Below are 21066 nucleotides of genomic sequence, written 5' to 3' on the forward strand. Positions count from 1 at the left end.
CTGTTCTAAAGCAGTGCTGCTGTTGGTAAGTGGTGGTAAACATGATCACTGCTGGTATCAGAGTGCATGTGCCATAGAAATAAAAGTCAAAAAGAGAGAGAGACAGGGCAGTACTCCAGAGTCAGATTTCTCATATTTGCCAGCCCTTCAGGAACTTGACAGGATTGCAATGACAGGATTTAAACAAGAAGGGTCTTTATCACCTATGACAAATCAAGGATATGAAAAACAACAATCTCATTATGCATTCTAAGAGGCTAGAAAATAAGGATAAGCAGAACAGGTCCATTTCAGGTGCAGTTCATTTAACCCGCCGGCGACCCAGCCATATGTTTACACTAGATCATGAAATGAGGTAGCAAGATTGACTGCAGGAGAAGCCTTGAGGATACTTGATGCACAAAATGAGGACGCAAACAGCTCAGCTGAAGGAGATGAGTTGGGTTTACTAGTTAACTTGAAAACATGGAGCATATCCCAGCTGCCACAGGGTGAGAGGCAGGGTGCAGAAAACCATTTGCACTCACATTCATACTTGTGGCCAATTCAGAATTAGCAGTGAAGCTAATCCCATACTGTAACTGCATGTTTTGGACTGTGGGAGTATCTCTGAGTACCTGGAGAGAACCCACCCAGACATGGACAGCATATGGAGACTACACACACACCGGACGGTGGATTCAAACCCCTTGAAAATCATGTTATCAGAATAAATATCACAGATAAAGGAAAGAGTACAAGTATGATACACAAAACAGTACTTCTGTATGAAACGAAGCGAAGTCACTTGATTATTTTAGTCACTAAAATATTTTGGTTGCGTGAGGGTTAAGCCCAAAAGTCTGATTTGGGATACAGGTGAAATCATCCCAGCACTCTCTGTCCTTTCTGACCCAGTCCTGCTCGGTCAGAGTCAAGCAGGACAAACTGTACTCTCCACACTCCCTGTTCCTCCCTACATGGTAATCAGGTCTAACCTAGCTATGCTATGTCATGCAGAATTAAAATCTCCCACAACAGATCCCAGTGAACTCATTCTCATCCTCTTTACTGAAAAAGCCTTTGCAAACACTTTCAGTTATTCAGTCAATCAATATCTAAGCTGGCACTTATATAAGGTTAATGATCTATTCTTCCTCATTGGCTGTTAGGTTAATTTTTTAACCACTGTCTCAGAAAAGTATGCTTGAAACCGCCATTTATTGGAAATTAAGTTCACATGGGTCAAGTTTGAATGTAAAGTCTCCTTTCCCTGATAACAGACTGTTTCAGTGATTAAAACACCACAGCAGACCACATGAAACTCTCCTACAATAAACGATCTTTTGTACCCATAAAATGTCATAAGTGTTTTCCAATAAAACAGACCACGATGACGCATCACTGAGGGTTGAGCCACTGGGTTACAGTAAGAATAACTGGTCTTTCCTCTTCCTTCCTCCTTCCTTGACAAATCAGCCAATCAAATGGCAACTCAGTGCATTTGGGCATTTAAACATGGTCAAGATGACCAGCTAAACCTCAAACCGAGCAGCAGAATGGGGAAGACAGGCAGTTTAAGTGAGTTTGGCACCTGATGGGCTGGTCCGAGTTTCCCACATTGCCATCTCTGGGGTTTGCAGAAAAATAGATAATATCTAAACGATGAGTCTCAATTTCTGCTGTCACAATTAAATGGTGGGGTCAGAAATTGGTGTCAACAGCATGAAAGGCTGGATGCGTCCTTCCTTGTATTAGAGGTTCAGGCTGGTGGTGATGGTGTAATGATGAGAGGGACAAAACATCACAAAGCTCAAATAACTTTAAGTTGGATTTTTTTTTTTTTTTTTTTGGGGGGGGGGGGTTAAATGCACTAAATGCCTTTTCGTTTTCACCTTTTTGGTGTGTATTATCTAAATTTTGAATTAATTTTAGCTTGATCACAGTTCACTTCCTGCTAAGCACTTAATTAAACTCCCAGAGAGCAGCCATTTAGCTTTTCTACCTATAAAACCCGGAGAGCAGCCAAATGGCTGGTAGGCTTTTAGCTAAGCTTTAGCTTCAGCCAAGTGGAAGCTAAATTGGCTAGTCATTCATATGTATATTAGGTTGTTACCTGGGAATTCTGGAGGGAGGGGAGTGGGGGTGTGTGATTGAAGGGGTGGGGGAGCTGCTAAAAGCTGTGCACTTCCTTTTGTGTTTCATCTTGATGCATTCTCAATCATCCAGGGAAATAAATCTCCAAAAGTCACCAACTTGGAGTGTTTCAGTTTGCCATCTTAGGGAGAAATCAACACACCGTCTAAGAGGTTTTTGCGCAAGTGAAAGCGATGTGAAAAAATTGTCCGTGGTAACATTTCTGCCCTTGTCTAGGAATGGTTCCATCAGCCTCATTACTACATTTTCAGAAAGTCTCTCCCCAGTGGGACGATTGGGGTCCTTGCCAAGATATGGGAAGACATTGCAAATGTACTTGGATTTTAGGTCGCAAGCCACCCAAAACTTGATCCCAAACTTGTCAGGTTTACTTGCAATATACTGCAGGAAACAGCACCGAGTCTTTGATGGGAAAAGCTGTTCATCAACGGTGATATGTAGACCAGGGTTGTAGCACGTGATGCAGTTGGTGACAAATGATCCCCACACACTGGAAATTGCAGCGAACATGATTGACACTGAATGCACATGTGCTGTATCAAGCATGCACCGGGACGAAGGAAAGACGGGTGGACTTCTTGGTGGAGCTTGCAAGAGAGTTGGCTCACTCTCATGTAGCTGCGAAGAAGGCAAGAAAAGAACAGTTGCTTTGGACACAACCCTCCACACCGAGCCCTGGAAAAAGAGCCATGTGTCAGGTCAAACACAAATGCAAGAACAATCATGCCACTGTGCGATGTGTTCACTGCTACAGGTACACATGTGGTAAATGCAGACTACAGATACCATGGCAGTGCCAGGATTGTGAGTGATTGCTGAAAATGTTGAAATGTACTCACTCACTTTTTATTATTATTTGTAAATATGTGTACAAATGGTTGGTTTTTTGTACTGTTTTTATCAATAAATCTCAGCAACAAAGGACATACACCCATGTGTGTTGATTTCTCCCTAAGATGGCAAACTGAAACACTCCAAGTTGGTGACTTTTGGAGATTTATTTCCCTGGATGATTGAGAATGCATCAAGATGAAACACAAAAGGAAGTGCACAGCTTTTAGCAGCTCCCCCACCCCCTCAATCACACACCCCCACTCCCCTCCCTCCACAATTCCCAGGTAACAACCTAATATACATATGAATGACTAGCCAATTTAGCTTCCACTTGGCTGAAGCTAAAGCTTAGCTAAAAGCCTACCAGCCATTTGGCTGCTCTCCGGGTTTTATAGGTAGAAAGGTAAAAGCCTGGGGATGCATGTGTTAATTACTTTTCAGGGTGCAGGTATTTTCTCTCTACACACGGTGGCAGCAGAGGCCCAGACATGACAGCCATTGCAGTTTTTAACCCAATCATTGTGAAACTAAAACAAAAACGTGAACCTCAATACACTGCATGAAATGCATCCGAAAGTAAAACTCATAGTGTGAAAAGCATTTTTCAAGGCTTTTAGATTTTGTGTGCTTCTTTAAAGGGCAATCAAGGTTAATCATCTCAGTGGGCAGATTACTGCTGGATCTGCAAAATCCAAAATATTTTATTTCATCTGAGACTCTGGTGATATTCAGATTGAAGACTTTCAAAAATATTTTTTAAATCTCTCCTGGGGAAAAAAAAAGAAAAACTATTGTCTATTAATGGCTGTGTGTACAAAATATGCAAACATAACACAGTTTGACAGGCATAAAATAGTATTTTTGCACCAACAAGGTGCTCTCCCAAAGCTGTCAGCCTAAAAACTGTTGGCTGATAGCTCTAAAACACATCTACGACAGATAAACAACATCTGAAAGTCATGCTGTTAAGAAACAGGATAAAAACATCAAGCAAAAACCTGACGCAGGACCTGCAGATGATCCATCTACTGCTCACCAAAGGCTCATCAGAAATGGGCTCAGTGGAAGGACAGAATACTATATATTCTTGACCGCTATACAGAAAGAGTCTCATCAGCAGTGGCTTCATTTTTCATGATAATGATCCCAAAAACACTGCCAATGAAATAAAAACATACTTGGGTAGAAAAACATACAATGAATCACTATCAGTCACGGACTGGCTTCCCCAGAACCCAGACCTCGATATTACTGAAGCAGTGTGGGATTCAACATCCAAAGAACAGCTTTGAATGTCCTTCAAGAAGCCTGGAGAACTATTCTTAAAGACTGCTTAAAGAAAATAAGGCCATCTCATAGAGTTCAGGCTCTGGTGAAGAGTAACAGTGCTCATACCAAATATTGATTTTCAAGCTTGTTAGACTCTCACAGACTCTGATTCATCTAATATACTGTATTTCAGTTTATGTTTGGACATTTTTCATTGAATCGTTTTCCATTTTCCTACCAGTGGATAAATAAATAGTGGCTTGAGACTTTTGCACAGCATCATGCAGGTTTGAAGGTTTGCTTAAAGCTGTAACAGGATCATGTGGCATTTCTGAGTCCAGTATTTTTTCTGTGCATGTTTACTGATTAATAATGGCCCCATTTCTGTGTCAAAAGGTCATTTTTAATACAAGTGTTACTTTAATGTCAGGACGTTAGCAGTATTTTTAAGGTGCTAATATTAGCCTCCATGAGTAAAAGTGACATTAAAGTAAGTTGCATTGTTTGTTTGCTAAATTTGCTGTTTATTTTGCTCTTTCTAGTTCCTTTATTGTATAAAATTTTAGTTTTGGATGTTGGCCTAAAGTGTCTGAACTGTTTATCTCATGATGAAACCAAATTCAGACTATTTATAGAAGGCTATTCTAATTTAGCAGGAAATATGAGTGATATTCAAAGTGCTTCCCTATGTTCCCTCAGAGCACAACAGATTAATTGTTGGCTTCATTATGCTGTATCATATTACACCGCATCTGTATTGTGATACAGGACAAGAATTTGTACAAGGTCCTGTAATAAAATAAGCTTTATTCAATTATGGATTGGAACGTAGGGTCTTCTTTCAGCTTGTCCTGGGCTCTGTCGCCCCCAGCAGGCGCACGGCGGTAGTGCTACAATCACTCACAATAGGCAGTAGGAGTGGACGAGCCTGAGGGTGAGCAGGCGGGCTGTCTTCACAGGGAACTCTCCTGTAGGAGGTGATACTAAACCCTCCTTCTTTTCCGACCTGAAACAGGAGCCGGAGTCCGGAGCAGGATGTATTGATCTGTTTGTTTGTAGTGCGTCTCCGGCGGATCCTCCATGCGTCAGCCCCGGGAATGGATCAGGAATCCGGTGCGGCGTCTGCGGGGAGTTTCATCTCCCTGAATGAGCATGAGCAGAGGTATTACTCAGGTCTCCACGGTCTGTGCCAGGCTGACACTTCAGGAAAACTGTCGTCCAGTAAAGTGGCAGAGCTCTTCAAGGCGTCTCAGCTACCTCCCGAATCTCTGCATAAAGTGAGTGTGGTGCTTGTGTCTGCGGCTGCTTGGTCAGCTCATGTTATCAAGTGTGAGGGGCTGAGGGCTGCGGCTGCTGCTCCCTAAACCCCCAGATGCAGGAGACACAGAGCCTGCGGTCTACTGTGTATAATAATGAGCCACATTTTCATTGTGATGCCTTTCTGATCTCTTTGTGTGTGTGTGTGTGTGTGTGTGTGTGTGTGTGTGTGTGTGTGTGTGTGTGTGTGTGTGTGTGTGTGTGTCTTTCTCCCCCTCCTCTTCTACACAGGAAGCCAGTCTATTTACATATATGAGGGTATAGCTGAGCATGTGTCTGTAGGTCTCATCACTACATTAGTAGCTGTGTCGGTCCTCAGATGTCACCTTGGAGATGTTGTAGTTTAGGTTAAGGTTAGGCCTTTTGCACTCATTTCTAATAAGCTTGTTTACTGTAACCAATGATTTTTTTTTTTTTTTGATGTGATCAGCACCAACAATAGCCTTTGTCAGTAGTTATGTTTACAAATTGTTGTGCTGTCCCCTTTAAGAATAACAACTGTGGTTCTGAAATTTTAAACCATTCACTTCCAGAGGTTGACCAATACTAAATTTTGAGTGGCCGGCACCAAGTATTTGTGAAAAAAAAACCTCAATATTGATCCATCAGCAAATAAGATTTTTATAGATAAATGCATAATATTCATATTCGAGTATTCTGTCTGCTCAGAAGTGATGCACTCTGAATGTAGAAGGAAAACCACTTTTTCATCCATCATCAGACTGAAATAGTGAAATCATAGTGAGTTTCTTATCACTGTGATTTAATACAGCAAACATCACAAAGTCATTTGGATACAGGGACTTTTGTAAAACTGGAGCAACCTTTTGTCAGACAAATGGTTGAAACATCTTAAAATGAGAAATAATTTAACTCAATCAATAATAAATAGATTGTCAGTTTGGTTATTTCAGCTCAGCAGTTCATCTGATATAGAAATCATAACCTATAAACTTGATGTTTCTGTGATGGATTATAAAACATATAGATTCTTCAGACTTGCTGAGGTTTAATATGGCACATAAATGGCTGTTAAAGCAGTTTTACAAAGACAGCAATATATCTGAAACTTACAATACTTCAAAAGTCAAACATTTAAAGCATATACCATATCATCTGTGGTTATGGATCTTAAAACTTGTAAAACCCACCACTTTATTAACCGATGCTTTCAAAATCCTTTCTGAAAGAATGAGGGTCTAATTAAAAGCAGACAAAACTAACACGTAAACAAATTTAATTAAAACTTTTACTGAGCTCCTTGTTTTTCTTTGCGTGTTATTGATTAAGCTTTATGGGCTGATACCCGACAAACTTGACAGACAACTTAATAGCAGTGGTGGTGTTAACTGTGTCTCGCTGGCTGCAGCATGAAAGAACCCAGTGAGAGTCATTTTGCCGACCCATCACAGGAATAAAAACACATTTTTCCAGCTCAGATGAGCACAGCGGGTCGCTGTCTCCGTTCACGCCACCCTCTGTCCCAAGGGGTCTGCTCCCTTCGATGGGAGGCTATTGTGTCTCTGCGTGGGTGTCAGGAAGTTTGGCACTGAGCCGCACTTCCTTCCTGTCAGGCCTGGATCGCCGCCACCGCTTTGGGGTGATTGACACGCAGCCTTCTGAGCTGTGTTTTGGCCCTGCGGCAGGATGCCTGCACGATCGCTCCTGAAGTCACTGCTGACTTCTGGGTCATCATGTCACACAGTATCAGAGACTGGCTTATGTCCTCTCTTGCCTCCGTGAGTTAAATGTCATGTTGTGGCTCTTGAGGTTGTGCTACAATCATGCTATAATATTTGCTAAAACAAAGGACATTTTCCACCATGTGCTGTATGTAGAGGTATGTTCTGCTGATTTACGATTTAGTAAATTTAGACAGGAAGTTTCTTTTTTTTTTTTTTTCCTAACTGATCTGTTTACAGCAGATAAATAAAAAAGCACGAGGCTTCCGCCTGCTGCAGTGAGGTCAGCTGTTGTGCTCATTAAATGGATGTATAAAGACTTGGGGTCACACTGCTATTGCCTGAGATTAACTTTACCGCCATCTAAGCGGATGTCCCTCATAACATTTTATCATGGGAAAGTAACAGCCACTGCAGCCACTGTAAATCCCAACCTATACAATTCGCAGTACATTTGTAGTTCATTTTCCTGCCATGTGTTTGTGCGTAAATGCCACGTTCAGGTTCCTGCACAGAAACGATGTGTTGACAGATGTGCTGTCAAACCTGTCCAGATGAATGAGGGTGTGGTCAGAGTTCCTGTGCTCACATCCTGGTTTGATGGTGCTGGTGCTGCTAGCTGATTGTTTAAAAATATTAATGGAAAAAGGCATATGACTAATATATCAGTACGTAAGTTGTCTAGTATGAAAAAACTGTTTGTGGTACTTTACAAATGGCATCATCACATTGTTTGTCCGGGGGTTCCTCCAACAATCTGCAGTGCATATAGTAGATAATGTATCACAGCAAAGAAGTAGTTGATGTGCAAACGCTCAGTGTTATCACCGTAATTTGCTGACTAATTCGTTAAACAGTGCAAACACTGACCACCTTTTCTTTCCACCATAACGTACTGTTTAATCAAACCTAAAGTAAGTGTAAGTAGGTTTAAGTGCGCTTACTTCCTGCAAGATTAATGGCTGATTCTAAATTAAGAGCGTGTGGTTAATTGGTTGTCAGGGTTTTTCCCCTCCAATGGACTGATGACCTATCCTCTTGGTCCTGCCGTATGATGGTTGGACTATAAGAATATAAATAGAGAGTTATTTGTCTGTGGCCATATCTAATCAACCAAACACATGCTAGAAATTCAATGGATTCAGGCATCTAGACATGACCTGCTGAATCTCTCAGAATGGGGAAGAAAGGTGATTTTCGTGACTTTGAACGTGGCATAGCTGTTGATGCCCGCCAGGCTGGTCTGAAATTTGCCCAAAACTGCTGAGGACTTTCCCACAAAGCCATCTCTAGAGTTTACAGAGAATGCTGTGGAAAAGGGAATGGTAAATTGAGGCTACAATTCAAAAGGCTCACCGAAATTGGACAACAAAAGATTGGAAAATCACTGGCGGGTTTGATTTCCGCTGTGAAACTTGGATTGTAGGGTCATAATTTTCTGTAAACAACATGAAAGCATGGATCCACCCTGCTCTGTATCAACGGTTAACGCTTGTGTTGGCATAACAGTATGGGGTATACTTTGTTGGCATACTTTAGACCCCTTAATACCAACTGAGTTTTGTTTATAATACCATAATGTTGTTGCTGATCATGCCCAGCCCTTTATGAATCTATACCATGAAAAATTAATACAATTTTGAATTTCAAATGGGGCCTAATCCTATACTGGCAATATATTTAAAAATATATTTATTACTTTAGACACTTAAATAAAGATTTTTATACAGTTAAACAGTACACATGCACTGCAAAAACAACATATACATATATATACTAATTATTAGAATACTTTCACACACCAAAACTGGGGCAAATCGACCACAGTCGAGAGGTCCAGTTTGTGACTTAGTTGAACAGGAGCTGCCAGCTACAGCTGGACATGTCGACATCCACCTGTCAGTTAAAGTGTCTATTTTCCTAATAATGTCCTAACTCAGGCGAGCTATAAATAATCCCTATGCAGTGGGTAGGAAATTGTAGAACCATTCTCACTTTTTGGCGTTGTATTTTTCAGCTTTGGGGGCTGCTGTTTGTTTCCAACCCAGAACTCAAGTTACTCCTAAGAGTCAAATGCTGATTTCTGTGCTTTGTGTCTGTGAAACAGCAGATGCTTAACACCACAACAAACAATAAGCTAAATCTGGCGTAACTGCTGACAGTTGAAACATCAATGCCACCCAGACTGCTTTTTGTATCCACAATAGATGTGAACCCATGGATTAATCTTGGATTTTGCACATCAGTCAAATACTTTTACATTAAAATGTAAAAGTAAAGAGAAAAAAAGAAGTTCCTGACTGCTAACAAATGCTTTTTATCAGCAATGACAGTGGATCTGGTCAGATTATTCTCCCTAGTACTACAGGGTAATATGTTGAATAACGTGGCTCTTCTCTAAAATTACATCCTCAGCTAGCCATAAGATTCAGTAGTATCCACAAAGTTGCACCAGTGTTGACGTAGTGAGCGCTGAAATGCTTCTGGCATCATTCCACCTTCCTTAAATAACTTTCCCCTAAGGCCGTAGATCTGACCTGTCAGTCTGGTTCCTGAAGGCCTTCGCTGTTCTTCCTGCAATAACCTCACCATCTATCATTTTTCCGCTGAAATCAGGCGCACACATCAGTGCTGCAGACCTGACCTCCAGCTGTATGCTCAGCCTCTTCTCACAAGACTGTAGCTGTTTTGAATGTCCTGCCCCTGTGAAAGCTGTTTAATGAATACACTGCAGGTCAAGCAGAAATAATGTCTCATAAGGCAACGTGAGCCCTTTGGCCTCATTAGACAATAGATAGGACCAGGGCCCCATGTTCTTCGTATTTCAGAAGTGCATACCACTAAATGTTTAAAAATGGGCTCATGTAGGCTTTTTTTTTTGGTGACGTATAAAAAAGTAGACCTTGCTTTGAATTTTGTCAGTTTATGAAAACATGTTTGTGTTACTGGTTTTAATTCCATTGTTGCCACAATAAAATATCTATCTGGATTTCATGAATCCAGCCTTAGTGGAGATGTGGAGAATGGCCAGAAGAAGAGGGCATTACATTTTGGTGAGGATCCAGAGCACTTAGGCTACTATAAAATTTGCAAGATGGCATTGGCCTTGGCGGAAAATGTGCTCTAGTGATAAAACCAAGGGTGCCTTATTGAGTTGCTGGGACAGTTTGACAGGGAAAGAACACCAACACAATTTAAAGTTTACTTTTCAATTTAGAAGAAATGTCTCACCCACAAATAAGCCAAACAATAAAGGGATGTATGGCCAAAAAGTAGCATAAACAAAACGGTTAGCTTACCCAGTAATAACAAAACGGGTTGCTTTAAAACTGCTTTAAGAGATTTTTTCTGAATTAAATGGACATGTCATGTTTATTGCGTTCATTTTTAAGCTATTTAAAATGATAGTGATAAATGGTGTTACCATACTAATTGTTTTCTTCACTGCCACAGATTTAAGTTAAGCAAATGGGGGGGTCTCGAACTCCAGGCCTCGAGAGCCGGTGTCCTGCAGGTTTTAGATATCACCCTGTTTCAACACACCTGAATCAAATGATTTGTTCATTACCGGGCTTCTGGAGAACTTCAAGACGTGCTGAGGAGGTCATTTAGCCATTTAAATCAGCTGTGTTGGATCAAGGACACATCTAAAACCTGCAGGACACTGGCCCTCGAGGCCTGGAGTTTGACCCCTGTGAGCTAATTATTTGCTTAGCTAAAAAAAAAATTGACTGTAATACCACAATTATCGCTTAATTAATCAATAATTGGCTAAAAGATATAAAATCAACAAGGACTTTAAAAAAAAAAAAAAAGAAGCTAAAAGTCAGAGTCTGCTACTTCTAGTCTAGTGCTAAGAGAAGCTAAACCCTGTGCTAATATGCTTAGCATAGCTATAGAGCTGTCCCTTTATTAATAAATGTGTGGTGAAAAACTAAAGGACTACAAAAGGTTGTTGTTTTTTTTTTTTTAAGAAAGCAAAGCCAGGCTAGCATTTGTCAAATTTAGGCTAGCCTTTTTGCTAAATTAAGCTAAAATGAGGTTTGGTTCGTATTTTAGCTAGGTAGATAGATAGGGTACTGTTTGGTTTCCTTAAGTGTAGACATAATATCTTAAAACCAGAGCGTAGAAGGTGTTATTACTTGATTCAGTATTACAGTATTTTATAATCCTAATCCGCTGTGCTTCCCAGGAAGCATTGTACCTTGAAACAAAAGAGAAAAAGACAAACAGATTACATCGTGCTAATCTCTTGCATACTTTTCTTCTAGTTTTATTCTATTTACCCATAATTTTCTACTATACATGATCTTGATCAGGGTGTAAAATAACCACATTCTTAAGCTAGCCCTGGCTAGATTATATTTCTGTCACTGCAGGCAGCATGAAAGCTGAGATGTATGACATTGTTGGACATAGATAACTGTGTCACAAATTCAGGGCATTGGTCGTAGCATGTTTCAGCTGGTTTCAGTTGTTCACAATGCAAAAGTCTTTTTTTGACTTCTTTTTCAGGTGACCGAGGTGTGTGGAGCAAAGCGTCTGGGTTACTTTGGTACATCTCAGTTCTACGTGGCTCTGAAGCTGCTCGCAGCTGCCCAGGCTGGTCTACCCATTCGCCTGGAGAGCGTAACCGCCAGTAAGTCTGCTGCTCAGAGAGGAGGCGTCTTATGAGAGGAAAAGGGGATCAGGAGATTATCTTAACATGGCAGGATTTGGCCTAATCTGGATGAAAGGGGAGTCACATGGAAAGGGCTAAGTGGGTTTGCCCTTATTACAAGGAGCACACAATCATTTACACCCTGCCCAAATAGGAAACCCTAATGTGTGTGTGTTTTTTTTTTTCTTCATAAAATCACATAGCTTCATGGATTATTAGAAGGAATATGTTTATCGGTTCATATTCATTTTTGTATGTAGTAGTAGCTCTCCTCAGCAGAATAAAGCCTGTAAAGAAGTTCATCCTGATTAATTCCCTCGTACTAATTCTAGTTGTATCAAAGGTCATTGTGCTAGGCCTAAATCATGAGACAAATTTTAAAAAACACTTATACTGTATATCCACTTAAGCATTTGAGTTGGTGTCAAAATAAATAATATATCATTTATATCAATGATTTTTGTGCTGTCTCTCCAGATCTACCTCTACCTAGATTTGTTGGTCTGAAGAATGAACCAGAGATGCGATACTCGACTGTCCCTTCCTGCATAGACGCTCAGGGCGCACAGTGTGGCTCTGCACCCGGTTCTCTTATCTGGACTCCAACAGACAGGAACACCTTCAGACATCTGGAGGCCGGCACAGACAAGAAGGTAAGCCTGTGTGCGCTGCCATCTGCTACTTTTGGCCTGTATGCATGCATCAAAGTTATTATAGCTTAGTGCAGCTATGCAGTATGACCAAGAAGTATGCAAATACATTCCAGTCAGCTCTAATCATCGGAGCAGTTGATGAGAGATTAGAGAAGAATGACAAGCCTCTTTCAGTCATTCCAGTTTGTCCTTAATCAGAATTACTAGAACTGGATGACCGGAGACCTCCCTGACCACAAATTGCAATAACTTAGTTATGCCAGCAGGATCAAACTTTTGCATCAGTGTCATGGATTTGTTGTGTTTTTTGCATTTCAGCAACGGGTGTTTGCAGAACAATCATAACTGAGAAGAAGTGAATGGAGCGAAATTGCAAAACTATGTATTACCCTAGTTTTTAAAGACAAAAGCCAACATTGTATTTATATTTTTCAAATATAGGATGGATAAGATGAACAAATTGAAATAAAATTACTAGCGCATGTTATTTGGTTGGTTAAGGCTTCATAATATAATGTTCCTGCTTAATGGCAGATGATAGCTAAACTTTAAGTGCATATGGTTGGTGGTTAGTTTAACTATTCATTTCATGAGTAAAATAAAAATATGGGGTTCCATAAAATACCTTGTGATACTGTCATGTCCCCAATACTCCCAGAAAGGTGCTTTATTACAATCACAACCTATAAAAATGAATCTCGTTAAAGCCTAATAGGCCTAATAAAACCAGGCCTATTAAATAATTAAACATTAAACATTAAAGCCATAACCGCATTAATGTCGCAAATCTCCGGGGCTGCACGGCGTCAACGCGTTAGCACCGTCCAGCCCCGTGCACAGGGCGATCTGCGCTAACTTGCTAACAGAGATTTGCGGCGTTAATGCAGTTATGGCTTTAACGTAATTTTAAAGAGATTAACGCTGACAGCACTAATAAAAATACAAAAAAACCTTCAATTTCAACTTCAACTATTGTCTTGATCATAATTTACAAGTGATGAAAATGTTTAGCTCACAAAATGTGCATATAGCCCCATTTATTCTAGACCTGCGGTTCCCAAACCCCGGTCCACCGGTCCGTGAGTCGTTTGGTACCGGGCCGCGAGAGATGAGGCTCGGGTGTGAAATTTATGGCTTTCAGGGTTCTTGTCGTTACCTCAGTTTCCCTGGGTCTTTTCCCATGTTGTAGTTGTGTGTCTTATTTTGAAAGAAATATGTACGTGTTACCATAGCGACCAGAGAGCTTTAAGGAGCAGAAAGGAGGATGTTACGCTGCTAATAAAGTTACTCAATTACACAGTGAATTTGCATTTATTATTATATTTACAAAATACCAAAGTTTTTGTCTTGGTTGTATCATTTTATTTTGTTGTATTTATCCGCAACACGGATAAACATGCCTTTAAGGCCGGTCCGTGAAAATATTGTCTGACGTTAAACCGGTCCGTGGTGCAAAAAAGGTTGGGGACCGCTGTTCTAGACGACCTTGCAAGGGCCCCCTATGAACCCAGCAGTGTAAAAGGTGGAAATTCTATAAAGAACTTTATTATCATTGGTGCTCTGGTGGACTACAAAGATGGAATACAAACATGTCATACTCTGAAAAACTAGCCCACTGGAGGGTGAACTAAGTGTTGTGACGGTAGGCAATAACAACTTAGCTGCTAGCTTATGTAGTTATGTGTAAGAAAGCTCCTTTAGTTAGCCAAGGGATTTGCGAACATAATATTTTTACTTATATCTTTTCATTCTGCTACAGCACAAGTTGCATATTTTAAAAAATGGTTTGAAGAAATATAACAGCCTAAAACTGACATCTGGATTAAGACTTATCAGTGATTCATGGTGTCCCTGTTCTTCTTACTGATGCCACACATCTTATGGTCTGTGTAAGGTGTTTTTGATTTAGTCCTCTGCATTAAATCTATGCTGTAGGTACGTCATAACTGCAAATCTGCTATAACTTATCGTTGACAACGTGTTGACGCAGCCCAAAATGGCTGTAATGGTACCATTCTTCCCTCCTACCCAGGAGAAACGCCACCATCAACCAATTTTTTTTGGGGCACCAAAACTGCAGAGCACACTGTGGACAAATATAAATACTAGCAACAGCATCGGCCACTTAGGTAGGCAGAATCTTAGGCTGTATATCAATCAATCAATCAATCAATCTTTATTTATAAAGCACTTTTCATACAGAAAAAATGTAGCACAAAGTGCTTTACATAGTTAAAAGCAGCCCACCCCACCCTCCAACTCACTCCCCACACTCTCAATACACATATATACCCCCACCCACACACACATACACACACGCGCACACTTAAAGAGTAAAAATTGGGCTGGGCTCGCATGAGCCAAGTGAGGAAACATTATAACAGAGAGCCGTCTGCACCGGGAGCCGGTCACAGACCGCAGGCTCCGGGCTGGGCACACAGCCGGAGGGAGGCAAAGGAGCCCCCCAACCAGGCTGAGAGGACCCCAGAGACCCAGCAGCCACGGTCAATAACAGCCCCGGTGCAGAGAGCGCCCTCCGAGGAAACACTGGAGATATGACGCAATACGATGTATACAGGGTAAAATGATAAAATAAATAAGAACAGGATACAATATAAATATAAATATAAATAGAGTAAGAAGATTAAAAAATGAATAAGAATAAAATCAAGAAATATTAGGTAAATCCTAAATTAATAATAGAATAACAGGATAGAATAAATAAGCATAAAATAAATAAACGCTAAGTAAAAGCTAAATTAAAAAGGTGGGTCTTGAGCCTGTTCTTAAAAACATGTACGTTCTCTGCGGCCCTGAGCTCCTCCGGCAGGCTGTTCCACAGACGAGGACCATACCACTGAAACGCTGCCTCTCCGTGAGTATGTGTCCTGACTTTAGGGACAATCAAAAGGCCAGTACCAGAGGACCTCAGGGTCCGCGAGGGTTCGTATGGTAAAAGCATATCTGAAAGATAAGAAGGCCCAAGACCATTAAGACATTTAAAAACCAATAAAAGAACTTTAAAATCGATCCTGAAACACACGGGGAGCCAGTGCAGCGATTCTAAAACCGGTGTAATGTGGGCCCGCCCTCTGGTCTTCGTCAGCACACGAGCTGCCGAGTTTTGCAAAAGTTGTAAAGTTGAAATATTCTTCTTAGGAAGACCAGAGAGCAGGGCATTACAGTAATCAATGCGACTGGTAATAAAAGCATGCATCAGCATCTCCGTGTTGGCCCGAGAGAGAATAGGGCGGACTCTGGCTATATTTTTTAGATGATAAAATCCAATTTTGGTTACATGTTTAACATGTGGGATAAAACCAAGCTCAGAGTCAAAAATAACACCCAGGTTTTTCACTTGTAGCGAAGGACATAGTGAAAATGCCTCTAATTTAGACAAGAGTTTCTCTCTCTGAGCCTCAGGACCGACAATTAAAACTTCAGTTTTGTCCTGGTTAAGCTGTAAAAAGTTTTCTGCCATCCAAGATCTTATATCCAAGATACAGTTAAAAAGGGCATCCATTGGTCTGGTGTCATCAGGAGACACGGAGATGTACAGCTGCGTGTCATCAGCGTAACTGTGGAAGTTCACTCCATGCCTCCTGATGACACTGCCGAGAGGCAACATATACAAATTAAAAAGTACAGGGCCTAGAACCGACCCTTGAGGCACACCACATGTCATTTTATGGATCTTAGAGGAGCATGTATCCATACTCACCATAAAAGTTCTGTCAGAGAGATAGGAAGTGAACCAGTTGTGTACAGCACCAGAGAGGCCCACCATGTGTTTTAGTCTGTTTAAAAGAATAGCGTGGTCTACTGTATCAAAGGCTGCGCTTAGATCCAGCAGCACCAGGACTGAGAGCTTTTGGGAGTCCCAGTTACATCTAAGATCATTTAAAACCTTTAGGAGAGCCGTCTCTGTGCTGTGGTTCACCCTAAATCCAGACTGGAATATCTCCAGGATCTGTCTATCATTGAGAAAATCAGTAATCTGAGTAAAAACAAGTTTTTCTAAGACTTTACTTAAAAATGGTAAGTTGGATACAGGTCTGTAGTTATTAAAATCATTACAATCCAAATTGCTCTTCTTCAGAAGGGGCCTCACCGCCGCCGTTTTAAAGGCAGCAGGGAAGACACCCAACTGAAGAGAGCAATTCATCATGTATAAAAGCTCAGCCTCAAAACATCCATAAAGTGTTTTAAAGAGTGAAGAAGGAATTGGATCTAAAAGACATGTGGTGGGTCTCACTGTGGAGAAAACTTTCTGAAGGTTCTCAGCATTAACCAGGACAAAGCTGTCCAGTGTCTCCTCAGGTACAATCGAGCCCTCAGATGTGTTTACAATCATATCGCGATTAGATAAAATATCAGATCTGATGGCGCTGATCTTTCCCCTGAAGTGGTCTGCAAACTGCTCACAGAGCGAGTCTGTGGGGGTTCTTTTGGAGCTTTTAAAATCAGGGTTAAATAAATGATCTATGGTGGAAAAGAGGACCTTGGGATTATTTTTGTTAATACTGATTATTTTGGCGAAGTATGAATTTCTTGACTTCCTTAATGTATTATTGTACATTTTAAGTTGCTCGGAAAATATTTGATGGTTAATATTATTTTTATTTTTCCTCCATCTCCTTTCTGCTGCCCTGCAATTTCTTTTGAGTTTTTTGACTTCTTCGTTTCTCCAGGGTGATGCATGTTTTACGTTAATCTTTTTGGTGGTGAGTGGAGCAACGGAGTCAAGGCTTTTCTTCAGTTTGCTGTTAAAATAACTAAAAATCAAATCGCAGGGTGCAGGTAAAATCACAGGGGGGCATTTGACTAAAACCCTGGTAAAATTTGCAGCCACTTCAGAGGTTAGATAGCGCCTCCTCACAGTTCGCACCGAGGTCTTCCGCTGAATAAAACCGGTGATGTTAAAAAACACACAGTAGTGGTCAGAGACAGCCAAGTCAACAACAGAGGACACGCTGGTGGACAGCCCATGGGTGAAGACCAGGTCCAGAGTGTGTCCTCTGTTGTGAGTCGGCTGCGTGACGTGCTGGATAAAATCCAAACAGTGAAGAATGTTTAAGAATTCTTTTGCTGCAGGGTCAGAAGGATTATCTATGTGCAGGTTAAAATCACCGGTTAAAATTATCATATTATATTTTGAATGTATGTTTGTTAAAAATTCTGAGAATTCCTTGATAAAAGCAGCGCTGTCTTTAGGTGGTCTATAAATTGTGACAGATAAAACTGGAGGGCTGCTGAAAACAATAGCATGGAATTCAACAGTGGTAAAATGATCAAATAAAATTTGTTTGGTGGTGAGTGTGTTGTTGGCTAAAGATGCAGTCCCACCACCTCTCTTACCACTTCTAATAGAAAAAGAGAAATTAAAATTTGGTGGGGAGGCCTCAGTGAGAACAACTGGTGCATCCGAACCCAGCCATGTTTCAGTTAAAAATAAACAGTCAAGTTTATTATCTAAAATTAAATCATTAATAATAAAAGACTTTTTCGACAGAGAGCGTACATTTAAAAGTGCCATACTGATTGAGACTGGTGGATTATTGACAATAGAGTTGAATGGATGTTGATATTTTTGAAGAGGCCGGAGGTTATTAATGTTTTTGGAGTTACTGGATTTATGATAATTCTGTTGCTCTCTGTTTGTGATTATGACGGGTATTGTGTTGACTGTGGGAGAGAAAGGTCCTAGTCCAGAGTTTTGTGTATTACTGTTAAAAGTGGAACAAATATAGGAGCTGGGACCAGGGGAACATCAGTCAGTGGCAGACAGTGGCGATGTGCGGGAGTGCTGTACGCCAAATGCCAAATTGGCGGACAGCAAACGGCGTCCCCAGGCGTTGAGGTGGAGCCCGTCTGCCCCAAAAAGATGCCTGTCACCTAGAGAAATGTTCACGTGCTACATGCTGGTTTGTTTGTGTGAAATAACAAATACTTCCTCCACGGTTTGAGAGAGATAAAATTAATATTGATCACAACTAAGTTCAGGTTACTTGTTTGTCCTGTCTGCAACAGTATCTGTTTCTCATGTGGGCTCTTTGGAAAATCGATTACCCACCCCTCATTTATACTGTCCCTGTATTTAAAGGAACCTTGGTCGCCACCACGATCCCCGTGTAGCTCACCACCTCGCTCGCCATTGACATATCGCAGTTACCCATACGCCAAGCAGAGAAATGGAGTTGACCCGCAAATCGGTGAGATCATTTTCACTCCTATTAAAGCTGGAAATCAGAATTTTAAAAACCCTTTTTTCCCTTTTAAGTTAAGTTCTACCACCATCTGTGCAGTTGTAGAGTTCTCCAGAGTCTTCACGTGCCATAAACTGTCTGATTTAGCATGTTTGGAGCTTGCTTGTACATTTGTAATTAACAAATAATTCGGACTGAGAAATGAAAACGATGAGGTTTTCCTGAGTTTCTGACACCTGTTCATTCCTCGAAACTTTCGGTTTCTTTCTTCTCACGGTTCCTTTTGATCTGTAAATCTTTCATTCTCTCAGATCACATTTTTCAGGAGTGTAATCAGCAGGAAATCATTGCATGTCAGTCTCAAGTTTCTCCTCCGTCAAAGCTGTGTTTTTCTCTTCTATCCTTCAGCCTACGAAAGCAAACATTCCTCGCGGCCGATCGTTCAGCTGGAGCAGCACTCCTCACCAAGCAAATACGGGACCAAACCCACTGTGGAGCATCCAGCTATGGCTCAGGTACTGATGTTTTTCTCTTTAAAGATTTACAAATATGTTTTATTAAGTCTGTATTATGCCACTTTGATTTTCTGTATGTGCTCAGGCTTCCTCAGTAGAAAGGCTCGAGCAGCAGGCTGTTTCAGATTATACTGAGGATGACCCCTGGAGGATCACAGAGGAACAGCTGGAGTATTACACTAATCAATTCAAGAGCCTGCAGCCTGACCTGGGGGCTCTCATCCTGGGTATGGACAGCCCACCTGCACCTCAAATGCATTCATCTAAAGATTAAAAAAAAACAAAAAAAAAACAAAACATCTTGCTATAAAAGTATTTCACTGTTTTTTGCACTTTGTTATTTCAAGGAGCTGTAGCAAAAAATTTCTTCACAAAATCCAAGCTCCCAATTCCAGAGCTGTCCCACATTTGGTAAGTGCTGCTGACTTATGATGGTGTTGTCTGTGTCCTTGTTCTGCTCTGGGGTCAGTTTGGTGTTTTTCAGCCAAGAGCCTCAGCATGCCCTCTGAGGCAGACAGAGGCCTTTGTTTTTAAAGTGCAGACCAGTGCTACACTTCTCCTCCTCAAAGGGAAAAGGTTTCGCCTCAGGAACATTCTTTAACTCTTTATTTAATGAAATAAAGGGGGAAGATGAGATTACATTAGTTTGAACTGGAAAACTGGTTTAATTTCCTCTTATTTGAAATTACAACTTTTTTAAAAAATTATTGTTTTTCTTTTTTTTGGCACAGTTAGATTTATAAAAAAATGAAGCTCCAGCTTATGGACATCAAACTATAACCCACTGGTGAAGACAGTAGTCTTCTTAATGGCTCGGTAAATTGAGTAATGCTGAGTTTAGGCAGTCTCAAAATTAGTCTTATATCCTTGGAACTATGATTATTTACTTTCATGTAATTCTACTCACTGCTAGATGGGAAGAATGAAGCTGTAAGCAGATAAACATTAACATAAAATGCCATATAACAGCAGTTGGTGGTTAAATTGGCATTTTATTATTATATTATTATTGGCACTAAAATATTTACTCATGGTATCGTAGTTTATGTCAATTTAATAATAATAAATGAATACAAGTGTATATACAGTCTACAGTATTTCTAGTCAACACGCTAGGTTACCTTATCTTGGCTGCTGGGATGAAACAGAGATCAGCAAACATAAATGTCAAATTAGCTTATTTACGTAACTAGTCTGTGACTGAGTAAGAAAACCTTGAACATAAAGACATGAGGCTATTACTCCCTGTTTTTAAAAGTTGGACATTTGGGGATTCCTTTTTTTGCTGTGTTACTGTTATGCTTTCGTTAGTTAACTCAGTAACAATTTACCTTTAATTTTAAATATGTTTATATTGTCTATCCTGTAAAATAGTCAGATGTCTATTCATATTAATGTACAGAATTCATCTGCTTGCTGCTACTACTGCACATTCACCCAATGTGTGTGTGTGTATTAGAGATGGACCGATCCGGTATTACGTATCGGTATCGGTCCGATACTGACCTAAATTACTGGATCGGATATCGGAGAAAAATAAAAAATGTAATCCGATCCATTGAATATCACGAAAGCACCTCACAAAACTTGCAACACGCCGTAACTCACCTCAGAACGTTAGCACGTCGGAGCAGTATGCATCACGTGATAGAGCGGCTGTGGCATGCGGGACCTGTCGGTGGTCTGGATAGCATTTGGAGCTTCGCTAGCAACCCGGCATTTCATCTCCGACAAAGTTATCCCCGAGAGAAGTAAAGCAAGTGTGTAAGTCCATCTCTGAATGTTTGTAAAGCA

The 21066-nt window shown here is 40.7% G+C and overlaps 1 protein-coding gene across 1 annotated transcript in view; it reads left to right on the forward strand.

Annotated features, from left to right (window-relative positions):
- Window positions 1–5141: 5141 nt before the first annotated feature.
- Window positions 5142–21066, forward strand: part of reps2 (RALBP1 associated Eps domain containing 2) — a 31387-nt gene continuing 15462 nt past the window's right edge. The window contains exons 1-7 of the mRNA XM_076880018.1: window positions 5142–5516; window positions 11754–11877; window positions 12376–12551; window positions 18655–18763; window positions 19166–19272; window positions 19358–19499; window positions 19620–19683. Coding sequence (XP_076736133.1) covers window positions 5337–5516; window positions 11754–11877; window positions 12376–12551; window positions 18655–18763; window positions 19166–19272; window positions 19358–19499; window positions 19620–19683 — 902 coding nt within the window. The 5' untranslated portion in view covers window positions 5142–5336. The remainder of the gene's footprint in view (window positions 5517–11753; window positions 11878–12375; window positions 12552–18654; window positions 18764–19165; window positions 19273–19357; window positions 19500–19619; window positions 19684–21066) is intronic.

Source organism: Maylandia zebra, linkage group LG23 (genome assembly GCF_041146795.1).
Source record: "Maylandia zebra isolate NMK-2024a linkage group LG23, Mzebra_GT3a, whole genome shotgun sequence".
Classification (NCBI taxonomy): domain Eukaryota; kingdom Metazoa; phylum Chordata; class Actinopteri; order Cichliformes; family Cichlidae; genus Maylandia; species Maylandia zebra.